Source organism: Acanthochromis polyacanthus, chromosome 2 (assembly GCF_021347895.1).
Source record: "Acanthochromis polyacanthus isolate Apoly-LR-REF ecotype Palm Island chromosome 2, KAUST_Apoly_ChrSc, whole genome shotgun sequence".
Lineage (NCBI taxonomy): Eukaryota > Metazoa > Chordata > Actinopteri > Pomacentridae > Acanthochromis > Acanthochromis polyacanthus.
This window is the reverse complement of record NC_067114.1, coordinates 7,095,268-7,107,690: the sequence shown is the minus strand read 5'-3', so window position 1 is coordinate 7,107,690 and position 12,423 is coordinate 7,095,268. Positions and strand designations below refer to the sequence as shown.

General features: G+C 38.8%; 1 protein-coding gene across 2 annotated transcripts; it reads right to left on the bottom strand.

The window, feature by feature from the left end:
- Positions 1 to 466: 466 nt before the first annotated feature.
- cul4a (cullin 4A) lies at positions 467 to 10,905 on the bottom strand. Of its 2 annotated transcripts, none has more exons than XM_022191525.2 (21): positions 10,775 to 10,905; positions 10,192 to 10,484; positions 8,761 to 8,876; positions 8,113 to 8,216; positions 7,156 to 7,225; positions 7,004 to 7,077; positions 6,765 to 6,927; positions 6,593 to 6,682; positions 6,417 to 6,499; positions 4,876 to 4,943; positions 4,367 to 4,485; positions 4,065 to 4,257; positions 3,837 to 3,941; positions 3,591 to 3,701; positions 3,124 to 3,209; positions 2,877 to 2,984; positions 2,168 to 2,281; positions 1,963 to 2,068; positions 1,699 to 1,871; positions 1,432 to 1,584; positions 467 to 1,349 (listed from the first exon to the last, which is right to left on the bottom strand). In XM_022191525.2, the coding sequence occupies exons 2-21, from the start codon at positions 10,331 to 10,333 to the stop codon at positions 1,254 to 1,256; spliced, it is 2,274 nt and encodes a 757-aa protein (XP_022047217.1). In that variant the 5' UTR covers positions 10,334 to 10,484; positions 10,775 to 10,905; the 3' UTR covers positions 467 to 1,253. The 2 variants fall into 2 exon arrangements, with proteins under 2 accessions (XP_022047217.1, XP_022047216.1); XM_022191524.2 differs by having other exon boundaries at positions 10,692 to 10,866.
- Between the last annotated feature and the right edge of the window lie 1,518 nt (positions 10,906 to 12,423).

Sequence of the window (12,423 nt, the reverse complement as noted above, 5' to 3'; positions counted from 1 at the left end):
CTTCGTAATCAAACAAAAGCTGTACTTTCCCTGCCGTTATAGTGAAAGCAGAAAAAAAAAAGTCCTTCATTTTCACTTCCACTTCCCAGTAATTTTAGATTTGAAAATCTTTATTAGCTTATTTTTTGCAAATTGTGAACTTGAAGTCCTTCTTTAAAAGTGTATAAAAAGAGAATGGGCAATTCGACTTCTTGTATAGACAAAAAACAAGTGCTGTGATGTGCAACACACTCAAATGGAGACCACGCAGCTTCCAGTCAGACATGCGTCCTCCTAAATTACGAAAATTAACTTGTTTTGCCTTACAGTTTATTTGATAAAATCAAATCAGACAGCAACATCTGCCTGCTCTCTGTCAGCATGAAGAGGCGAATCCATCACACTGTGGACAGAATGACAGGAAGCACGTGTTCAAGAAATAAAAAATGACTACCACTGGCTGCTTATCTACAAATCATCAACTGAATCATTAAATATCCATTTATTCAGGTTCACTTTTCGCACTCTTACATAGAATACAATCTGATCTACAAAAACGTCAGCACATGACATTGGACATTTGGACATTTTGGTCAAAACATACAAGATACCAAAAGAAATACCCGAGTGACTTGCTTACATGTCATTTAGCGTCTGTGTTACAAACAATGAACCCAGCCCCTTCGGCTCACTTTCTCGTTTCTCAAGCTTCTTCGCTCCCTCCGTTCTTGTCCTCAACAGCTGTTTTCTCTGCCAAATCAAGCAACCAACCAATCAGGTGTACACTCAAGAGATTTTTGCAGCCATTCATAAGGAAAACGCTTTGAAAAGAGAAAAAAGTAAAGCACAAAAAAATCTTAAAACTCAAGACAAACCAACTATAGTAGAAAACAAGTGATCTTAGAATGACATAACAGAGGAAAAAGACCCAACCCCAAGGAGGAAAGAAAAAACAAAAACAGAGGAAAGTGCTTGTTATTTTCAGTTGTGTTTTGCATTAGCAGATTTGTAAGTCACATAAACCAACCATCAACAACCCGGGCCACACCTCCAGCCCAATCTCAGAGTCCCACTAAAGATATCGCAGAATGGGAACAGCACAGCCAAGTCTCTCTCATCACTCTGGAGCTCTGTGTCTTCTGGACGCTGCGTCCAGGATTGTGGATGGCGGGAAAGATGGTCACCAGAGGAGAGTCGGGTGGCTGTAATATTGTTTTGGGAGGCCAGCTGTACGCTTGCTGTGAGAATAGCATGGCGGTGACAGCGGTACCCCCTCAGGCAACATAGTGGTACTGGTTAGGAGTCTCCTTGTCACGTTCCATGTAGTCTCTGTCTATGAGCGACTCGATTCGTTTCTTCAGATCACCCGGCTGTGGAGAGGAAAGGCAGTCAGATAATGTGTTTGTGTGTGTATGTGGTGGGATAAAGATATTGGGAAGCTTAAGGCACTACCTTGACAGGGAACTTCAACTGGTTGTAGAGCTCTGACACCAGTAAGTTGTGACTGAGGGTCTTCCTCATCTTCATGATTCGCACCACAGCTGCATCAATCTGATACTGCCTATCTTGAAACACACGCTCTGTGGTGCTCACCTGCTCTTCCACCTGTATGGAAAATTAGTTTAAAAATGAGCAAGAACTATCCTTTTGAGTAGTAAATGAAGAAACTGTAAAGCACCTGTGGCTGAGGAGAACAAGGAAGCGTGTGAGTGTTTTTACCGTTTCCTTCATCTGGATCTGGTTGATCTTGATGCGGAACAGTTTGTGTTTGAAATCATTGTTGAAATTGAAACGGTCTCCGTCCTCCACATCTTTCCCTCGGGGGTTCTTGTTGAGGACACGTGCTTTTCCGCAGGCCAGTGACTGCAGTGTTCGCCTGAGCTCTCCCTCCTCTGAGCAGGACAAGAGACAATAACAGTGTGAAACAGCAGGTACTTCTCTCACAACAGAATAGTTGCATTATATATTTAAAAGACATGTAACCTATGCCGGTGGCAGTGCGAATCTCCTCCATGCTGAATTCCTCTCCCTCATTAAACATAAGAAGCACCAGCGTCTGGAACAGGGAGACTTGCACCTCTTTCTTACCCTGCAGGATAAAATACTCACTGTAAACGCAGTTCAGATGTTCTCTCAAGTCAGTTTGCTCTTTTTCTCTACGCCCCATTAGGTCGTAACAAGCTCTTACCTCTTTAAACTCCGCCTTTAGTACAGCATGGCCCAGTGTGGGCTGCCACTGCAGCTTCCTGCCACTGTGCTTACCCAGGTAGAACAGCTTGAACACCTCCTGGAGTTTTACCATCTACCAAAACATGAAAAGACCACAGTTTGTTACAGATCAGTTAACGACAACCATCACAATAAGGAAAATACAGTAAATCAAGGTTTGTTTTGACAGCGTTTTTCTCATTAACGTCACCATATTATTGTCCACACACACACAAGTGCTACTCAACATACAAATTGAGTAACATTTAATAACATAGCTATCAGGAGCATGGTGTCCTTAACCCTGTAAAACCCAAATACAGAAAAAAATGAACAAAATAACGTGTGTGTGTGTGTGTGTGTGTATATATATATATATATATATATATATATATATATATATATGTATATGTATATATGTTAAATAATAAAAATAATAATTAAAAAATTCTGTATATGTATGTAGAATCTGTAAAACCCAATTACGGAAAAAAATGAGCAAAAATAATATGTATTTAGACATAAATAATATAAAATAATAATTTAAAAAAATATACCCGATGTATTTTTGCAACGGTGGGTTTTACAGGGTCAAAAGACAACCACATACAGGTCAAATATATTTGTGTGGCAAATCAACGTGTCCACCAAAAGCAGCACCAAAAAAAAAAAGAAAAAAAAAAACTCACCTCTGTGGGCAAGTGGACTTCCATGGGTGTGTACGAAGGCCAGTAGCCCATAGTGAGGATGTTAACAGTAAGTTCTATGTTGCTTGGTTCACTCTGGTTCTGCATATACTGAGTAAAAATAGAACAATTTTACACATGAAACATACATTTAATGTCACGGTGCAGAGGAATGCACACATAGACTTTAAACATGGCATCACTGTCTTTATGTTGAGAGCTTGTTTATACACCCAGAGACTTAAGGTACCTGTTTAAACTGAATCATGATGTCTTTGGACAGCTCCATGTCCTTAAACATCCCCTCAAGTTTACTGGTAAATGCTGCTCCGCATTCTGCAGAAAGTCAAAACCACATATTTCTCAACTGACATGTTCTCACACCTATACATATGCAGCCACACCAGACTGTGTCACGTGTAATTAACTGTCATGCTTCTGCTGCTTTAATACTGGACAGTTACAAAGGCATAATATGCATCAAAGGAAAATGTAAGTCTTTGGATTTAACATGTATTCAAAATGCCATCCAAATTTCAGACTAAATCTGATGAAGAATTTATTGTATTTATCAGGGAAGGTCAATGACAACCCTTTAAAATCCTGTAAACTGCAGGTAAGAACATCTTCTAAAATTCTCGAAAGCATAAAGCATATATCGGTGTCTGAACAACAAGTTGCTTATTCGAGATACAAGAGATCAGACTAGAGATTTACCATGTTTGAGCTTGGACAGCATCGACTTTTCAGCATCAACAGAAGCACTCTTGCCGACCAGCAGACGCTTGGCCAAGTCCTTCTTATAAAAAGCTTCAAACACATCTTTTCCTGGAGCAGAAAACCAGAGATCAAGAGGTCTCACCAGACTGTAACAAGCTTCATAGTCACTAGTGACACTAACTGATTGAGAAGCAAACAGTCTGACGTATGCATTCATCACACACACACAGAAACATAACTGACCGTGGATGAAGCGGAAGATTATCATTATCTTGTCCAGGATTCTCTCCAGCTCCTCCTCTGTAGCCTCCTTGTTTCCGGCTCTTAACTTAGAATCCACATATTTAGCTGAATGGGAAAACCAAGAAATCTGTTTTATGCCGGAACTAATAAAAACCACAAAGAGTACAAAGACGATGCTTTTACTTTTACAAAGTTGTTAAAAAAATATTATTTATCTGTGTGACCAACCAATAAGTTCAGCAGGCTTGTTAGGCCTCTTGTTGATAAAGGTTTCAAAGGCTTCCTTCATAGCGTTGATGAAACTCTCATTTCGCGTAAAGCAGGTCTGAGCCACATTGTCCATCTTGTCCTTGAAGTCCAGCAGTTCTTGTACCATGTCTTTGTCTTTCTCCGGAGTGCACACGATCTCTCCACCGAATGACTGAAACAAGAAAGGGAAAGCGTGTGTTTGCATTTTTCTAAAATAAAAAGACCAGGGACACATTTTGCTTGTGTTGTAAGATTTTCCGTATGTTGGCTAATGTGTTTACCTTGATGTAATCCCTCCAGAACTGCAGCAGGGTGGGAAGTCCTCCCTTCACCTTGCTGAAGAGCTGGTAGAGGAGCGCCAGTTCAGTGACACGATTCTCATCCAGCAGAGTGCTCAGACCTGCCGCCAAAATATTAGACATTAATGCATACGTGAAGCGCTTATACGCTTAGATTTCAGTTAACAAAATTCCCTTAATTTGCGACTAAATCAAATCCACAAGTGGAAAATGAAAAGATACAGCTCTACAGAAAGGGTAGATAAGTTTTTCCTTTTGTCATGGACTGTGCTGCTGTAAATTTTTACCACAACCATTTTGTAGCAACTCACAAAACAGAAAAACCACACGGGCTTGATTAACGATGTTAAAGTAAATCAAATATTATTTAGAAGGAGGTCTAAACTAAGAACATCACACATTAGAGCTCCAGAAATGACCATCTAGTGAAATTAATACTCCTCTGGCACAGAAACTAAATATCCACACACAAGCACAAGAAGGCGACTCACCTTTTTGTAGTATTGCAGTCATATGTTCTCCTAAAAGTTGCTTCTCAACACAGCTAATGAGTGGTTTCCTGTGAAACAATAAGGGGAAAATGAGAAAAAAAAATAGAAAGTGTATCTGAAAGCTGGAACAGATGCAGAAAACGCCTTCAGTCCCACCTCCTGACCTTTTTGCCAAGCAAATGTTCCAGTTTAAGTCTGACTGTTCCTCAATTATTTACAATACTACCACATAAAAAGGTTAAAGTAAGTCTGATGCCACGGCTTTGTGTGTTAGTTCTTGTATTGTGTTGATTTCTACACTTTTAGATAAACATCTTTAAATTCTACTAATCAACTGAGAGGACAGCCCTCAAGTTTTTATGTTGGGGAGTAACATTTATCACAAAAGTACCAGAGCAAGAAGATTGTAAATGTGAAAATACTTTAAATACAGTACAAAAAACACAAAGTGTGCTAGACATTTATTGAATGTAATCCTTTGTACTGGAAATATAAGCAGCAAGTAGACACCATGATGCACCACTTGTCTACTGGTCAAAAAGTACGGACCATTTGGAAGTTTATATATTCCTCAATCAATGAGTCACCAATCAGACTTTATTTGTTTAGCACCTTTCATACTAATGAAATTACACACAAAAGGCTCTATAGAACATCAAGGCACATGTGCTTAGTTTAAGTGACTTCTTAAAATTAATGAAGACACTTAACAGCATTCTAAAATAGACACATCCTGCCTTGATGGTTTGAAGAAAGTGGTAATTGATCATTATCTGTGTTTCCTTTTCTTTTAAATAGAGGCCTAGGCTCACATATTCATGTGCTTGTGTGAGATCTTCAGCAGTAGTCACTAAATGATGGGTTAGGTTTACATTTGTACAAAGAATTTTAGGCTAACATTTCAACCAAAAACTCGTTTTAAATATTTTTTAACAAGTGTTTTTCTTCTTGATGTTTAATGCTGTACAGTTTGCTTTACTGTTCACATCGCTTCTGTTTTTCACAATCTAACTTTATGTTGATGTTTTTCTTTGAACTCTCACCCAAAAAATGTGCCTGTTCAGGAACTGTGACCATTCCAAAGGAGGTTTTGCACAATTAAGTTTTCTTAAATTCAACCCAGATTGTTAGTATTTTGTATGAATAAGTTTTTAACATTTTAAATTCATTTTTCATTCATGCGCTTTCTTGCTATTTTGAAATGAGTGTTTGGTTTGCTGTGATTGCACTTTGCAAAGTTCTGGTCAAGTCCTGCTTTTTTGTCACCTCAGACGACATCTCAGGGTTCAGAGAATGAAATAGCAATGTGATATTACAGGGAGTGAGACAGTTGCTGTGATCATTACAAAACTCCCACAGGGTGTATCTAAAGATGCAAATGAATACGTTTAAATAAGGATGAATGGCAGGCTTCATGCATTACCATAAAGGTAAAGCTTCAGCCCCCACCAACACTGTTAAAGATCAGTGGGTATAACTAATGGATGAGATGTCAGAGTAATGTGCTGTAATGACATAAAAAACATATTAAGAAACATTACTGGGTGCTCTGGTCGAGGTAGCTGACGATTCGATCATTCTCCTCCTCCAACCGACGAGACACATGGTGCAGGTACTCGGGTACCTGGGCACATACAAACACACATATGTGAATAACAGGCTGCTGATGAAAACCTGTGACCGCGTGACACACAGATCTGTTGATAGTCTCACTCACGTCTCTCTCCTGCATCAGCCGCTGTCCCTCCGCTGCATACAGGCGATTGGTCTCAGTCAAAAACCTCTCCTCAAAGGAGTCTTTGTAAACCTGGACATGAGTTAGACAGTCAGGAGGTGGAAACAAGGACACACAGTGTATGTGCCGACGTGGTAAACAGGCGATCAGGTACCTGCAGGTCTGACAACATGCCCAGAAGACTTCGAAGCAGACTACGGTCGACGGTCTCTCCGTTCCGCTCCAGCTCTATCTGCTCCAAAATGCCTTCTACTGTTCGCTTCTGAACGGCACTGTCGCTCACAATGTGGGTGCGAAACAGCTCCAACCCAGTGTCCCTGTGGTGCATACACAACGTCAGCTTCCAAAGAACATCTTAACAAACACAATAACCTGAATGAACTATAATTTTACCAGATGGAAGGGAGTAGGGAGTTCTGAAGCACATAGGTACGATCCAGGAAGAGAAAGATACTTCGGATCATTATCTGTAAAACGGGAAAGATTAGATTTACACCTGGAAAGCACAGATTCCTGAACTGTTTTGATATCTGTCACACACTTACAGTTTGTCTACAGTGGTCCTGCCAGCAGCGATTCATCCGCTTCAGGAAGGAAAGGTTGTCCAAAGACTCTGTGAGCTTCATGTTAAGGAGAAAACCTTCTGCACACTCATGGCATTACACCTGAAATTCAAATGACCATACAGCACCACGGTGTAAAGGAAGCATGTATAAACAGCCAGGTCTCACTTTTTGGTCACAGAGTTGATACGAATGGCTTTTACTTTCATCTCTACTGTATATGCTTCAACTTTATCCAGTTCCACAACTTCAATCCGTGTCTTAAAGCAGCTACAGAGCAAATTATATTAAACATGATTTACAAATCCAATACAACAGAGATAAAGCCAATGATTTAGAACACCAGATTTTCAACATCTTTCTTTTTAGCATGTACTTCTCATTAAAGGTCTGCTGTGTAGGATCTGGAATTATTAAATATAACTGCCAAACTGGCCACACATTGACCCCTTGTGAGAAAAGACTGAAACAACATCTGCCATAAGAGATTTCATTGAGAGGAAAGCTAACGTTATTCTCAAAGCAAAAACTGACTTCGCTGTAAAAATTGTAGATTTATGACCCAAATGGAGCATCCCATTTGCCATCTGCAGCGTGCGCAGCCCAGCTAGCAGACAAAGTTATAAAACAGAACCAGTGAGAGGAAGGTTTTGGTTGCTTGCAACTGCTTAATATCAAGGAACTGATGTGTGGTTTTCAGATTTGCACTTTATGCACATATAGTTGTAGTGTTGAGCTCTTAAATTGAAAAATAAAATTGTAACTAATGTGTTTGACATAGGCTTTGAAGAAACACAAAAATGGCAAAACACAATAAGCTTCTTGTCCATGATGCATCTGGTTTCAGACCAAGCATCCCAACTGGTGCAAATGTACTGAATGTTTCACAAAGTTTACCACCAAACTTTCCTGACAGTGTTGTGCGCAAAAAAAGGATATTCTCTAAACTGGTGGATCTGGGCCTGCACGTGATCTTCACAGACTTGTCGTAGCTGCTTGTACAGCGTGGGAGAGACTTTATATGAACACAGGTTCTCCACCGCCTTCAAGAGGAAGAAACAAAGAAAGAGGCATGAGGAGGAAACAAATCACAGGAGACACATAATTTCTAGACAGTGAAAGCTTGTTATTGATAACTTTATACAAATTTAATTTACTGTATAGCTTATTAATGTTTCTATATTTGACTGCTGGTTTCCATTAATATCAGCAAGACATAGAAATCCACTTTTTCATGCAGAAATGTGGTGGAGACTTTTCAAATTGACATGCACATCAATGTATATCTATTTAACAAACGCATACATAGACATTCTGCTCAAGGTGCGATAGATTTTCTAAGTCAAGATATGCTACAAGTCTCTGCATGTTTGTTTTAACCCTGCAGCTGATGATAACTTCACATCTGTTTGATCCTCTATGAGATCATTTGTTAAAAATGACACACCATAAAACCTTTGTGTTAGTCATGTTATATTCTTCTGTTCTGACATGTTTTTACAGCCCCAGCACTGCTACATGCTAATCAGGGCCTTGAAAAAGACTCATCTGACTTAAGCTTTGGGTTTAAAAAGACAGACAACAAACCTGATAGAGCTCCTCCAGATTGTACTTGATAGAGGTGCTGTTCTGGATGGCACCCACTGCATCTCGCAGCTTCAGCCACGTGTCCTCAGTGTAATTCTCTGCTAGTTTTGGCCGGTCTGTTACGAAAAGAGAGCAACAAAGAGTTCATTTATACAACCTACATGTTATCATATTAACATGTAAATAGATCATACATGGACATATTTAAACATTTTATTGTTCAGCTACATTTTTTTTTCCAAATCCCTCTGTCAAATGTAACGTGAACAAATAGGTTTTTATTTATAATTTAAATAATCCTTCTGAGTAATTCCAAACCAACTTCTCTACTTCCCAATCTCACATGTTTCTTGGTTAAAAATGTAAATGATAAAATGTCCCTTCACTAATCATTATTGGGATAACCGACAATGAACTAAGGAGGGAGTCGCTCCAACACGACACACTTTGGACCCACCAGTAATTTGGTAAATAAACATTTAACATGGTGGAAAGTACACAATGAAATATTACTGGTTACAGAACATTATGTTGACACTTTTCACTGAGCCATTACATTTTTGGTTTATATAACTTTAAAAACATGTACTTTTTGGCCAAATACAGTTCCAAAAAAGCCTAGTTTGAACTTTTATAAACAAAGCACCTTTTTTGAAATGTTTTCAGTTCATTTTGCCAATGAAATCTGTTAAAATATTATTACAAGATTAAAATCTTAGGCATTATTCATCAAATTAGTTGCACCATTTGTCCTGCGTGAAATATATATTCTATTGTTGGCTGCAATTACCTTTATTACCAATTACACTAATGTGCATTTGATTTGTTTTCTGAATAAACATAGTCCAAAATCATGAAAGCCTATCAGTTTGTCAAGTACGGTTGTGTAACTACTTTATCAGCCAAAAAAATCTGGGTTGTTTAATTTGTAGAAAACTGTTTCTTGAATTTGAGAAATGAAGCACACATAATATCAATTTGTGGTGTGAAAGGATGAATTGACAGAAAAGCCACTCGTGTCAGAAAATAAACTTCCTGAAAAGTCAAAAAAGTATCATCACAACTTAAGTGAGATAAACCTCATGTAAGCAAATCTGATGGGACAACCAGAATTTGTAAGAGCCTCTAAAAATATTCAGTTCAATTAAAATCAGTGGATCAAGCAAAATAAATTCATTACATCACTGGAAGACTCAAGCGTGTGCTTTACCAACAGACCAAATCAAAACTGACATGTGAAGTCTTATGCAACACACTGATCAGTTAGATCATCAACTTTGTACTGTCAAAAACATAAACACTTCCAAGACAGACAACGTTTAACAGCGTGATCTAAAAGTTAAATCCTTTGCAGAGCTAAATAAGTGCATCTAACTGATGCTGCTGCTGCTGCTATTAGATAACGTGAAAGAAAACGTTCAGGGACAATACCTTTGAAATTTTTGATCACTAATTTCTTTGAGGCGCCACTTTTGCCTGAGGCCACACTGGAGGTCCTGGCCATCCCGTTGGTGCTGTGCTCCGTTATGGCAGAGAAGCTGGCCCTCTTGTCCTGTCGGGTGTCCTCTGCCATTATCAGATTAGCGCTTTGGCTTAACGCTGTATGGTTCAAGTGTTTTGCTAAGTTACTGCTGGATTGTTGAGTCGCCTGTTTATTCACTGTCAGCAGCACCGCCGCTTTGTTGAACCGGTTGTCTTTGGTTGACAGCACAGCCACTCGCAGCCTATTCAAAACACATTTACAGGCAAACAGTGACTAACGTAAGGTGAATTAACCTGAAAACATAACTACGGCCAGCTAAGTAAACACATAGCTAGCTAACAGTATGCAATCTGAAACTGCAGCACACTTTAGCTACCAGTTTTCGCCTGCTACACAACACTTTAGCTTTAGCTTTGAAGGCTAATCCATGTCAGTGTTCACTACTTACAGATTTTAACCAGTTCAATTATTGTATTTTGCGACAGTAAACCAAAGCATAAAAGCGACATAGTTAGCGTTGATATAACAGACCCATATTATTGCTGGCTTTCTTTGCCATGAAGCTAGCTAGCACAACAAAATGGCTTTTCTCAGACAGTTCGGTTGGACAGGTGCATCTTGGGTGAAAAGCGGTCGAGGTGCGTTCAAGAACAGTTGGCACTTTGAACGTTAGTTACAGTTTGTCCCAATGACGTATATATATATATATATACGTCATTGGTTTGTCCAGGGAGACGCCAGTGTTTACAAACAGTGACGTCACGACGTCATGCGATTACTGCTCTGGTTGGCAAGAGGAACCAGAGGAACAATGGCTGATGATTAACAATGCGAACTATCCTTACGTGAAATTGTCCGATTATGCTCAATCCTTATTACCTGAGGCCCGACAAATATACGTGAGTAAGCTGAGATATCAGGGAAACAGTAAAACCTTGCCAGATCCCTACAATTTGAAGACTGGGTGGGTTGACGATCCTTCATTGTGGCCGACATTTCCTTCACCGACATTTATTTTTAATTGATTGACACCGCTGGGCAGTTCACCCCCCCAAAAATATATAATTATGAATTAAAAATAATATATCTTCTGTTAATCTTCAACAAGATGTCAAAGAAACGTCAAGAAGTTGCTGTATTTTTTGTCTGCAGTATGACTTCTATGTAACAGTAACAGACCCACAGCACTGGTGATCGAAAAGAGGACAATTCTAAAAAACGATCGCTAGACGCATACAGAAACAAATGTGGTTACAAATATGAGGCTGCTGGCTTAAGGAGATTCGACTTTAGTATACTTTCATCGCCTAAAAAGCGATCGGTAACACATGGCAACACTGAACCAAACCGAAAGTGTAGAGATCGCTTCACGCGAAGGATGCGACACTAAATCAATATCTTTTGGTAAATAAGCTCAAAGTTGGACATACTAAACATGCTAAACTGTTGAATAGTTTACTGAAGAAAAGTGGGAGCTACTAACACGATCTCTGCTGCTTACTGGGGTACAATTTTTCCTGTTGATGGCTGAAGCCACCGCCATCTTCTCTCTCCTGACATCGGTATTCAGTGAAATTTCAAGCCTGATCCATTCTCAAAACGCTTCGTACAACCAACAACTACACACGCTATTACCATTGTGGTAAATACATGTGCAATTTCATTCATGAAAAGCGATAACTTTACGTATTTGTTTCAAACCCGATACCGTTCTCGTAGCAAGCCGTTATGTTACTGCCGGTTCTTGCCAACCAGTAGCAGTCTTGTCCCACGTGACCATAGCAAATGACGACACGCTGGCGTCTCCCATTATCGGAGACACCGCCATTCTCAAAACTTCGTTCATTGGCCCTGTTTAATCCAGACTGCATTTGTTGTCCGCATATACATATAAAAAACAAGAATTAATAAATAATACTATAAAATAAATGAATATGGTATTATAAAATTAAAGTCTCATAAATAAATAAAAAAATGAGCACTTTGAAAAATTATATAAACTATTTTATTAACATTAATTTATATATTTATTGCCTCAAGTATTTATTATAACAGTTTATATATTTTCGTATTTATTTATTTATTTTAAAGGAAAATGTATTTCTTTATTTAAAACTGAATAAAAAAAGAAATCAATTTCCATCAAGTCACAAGTCAAGAAAAAAACACATCCTTGTCAT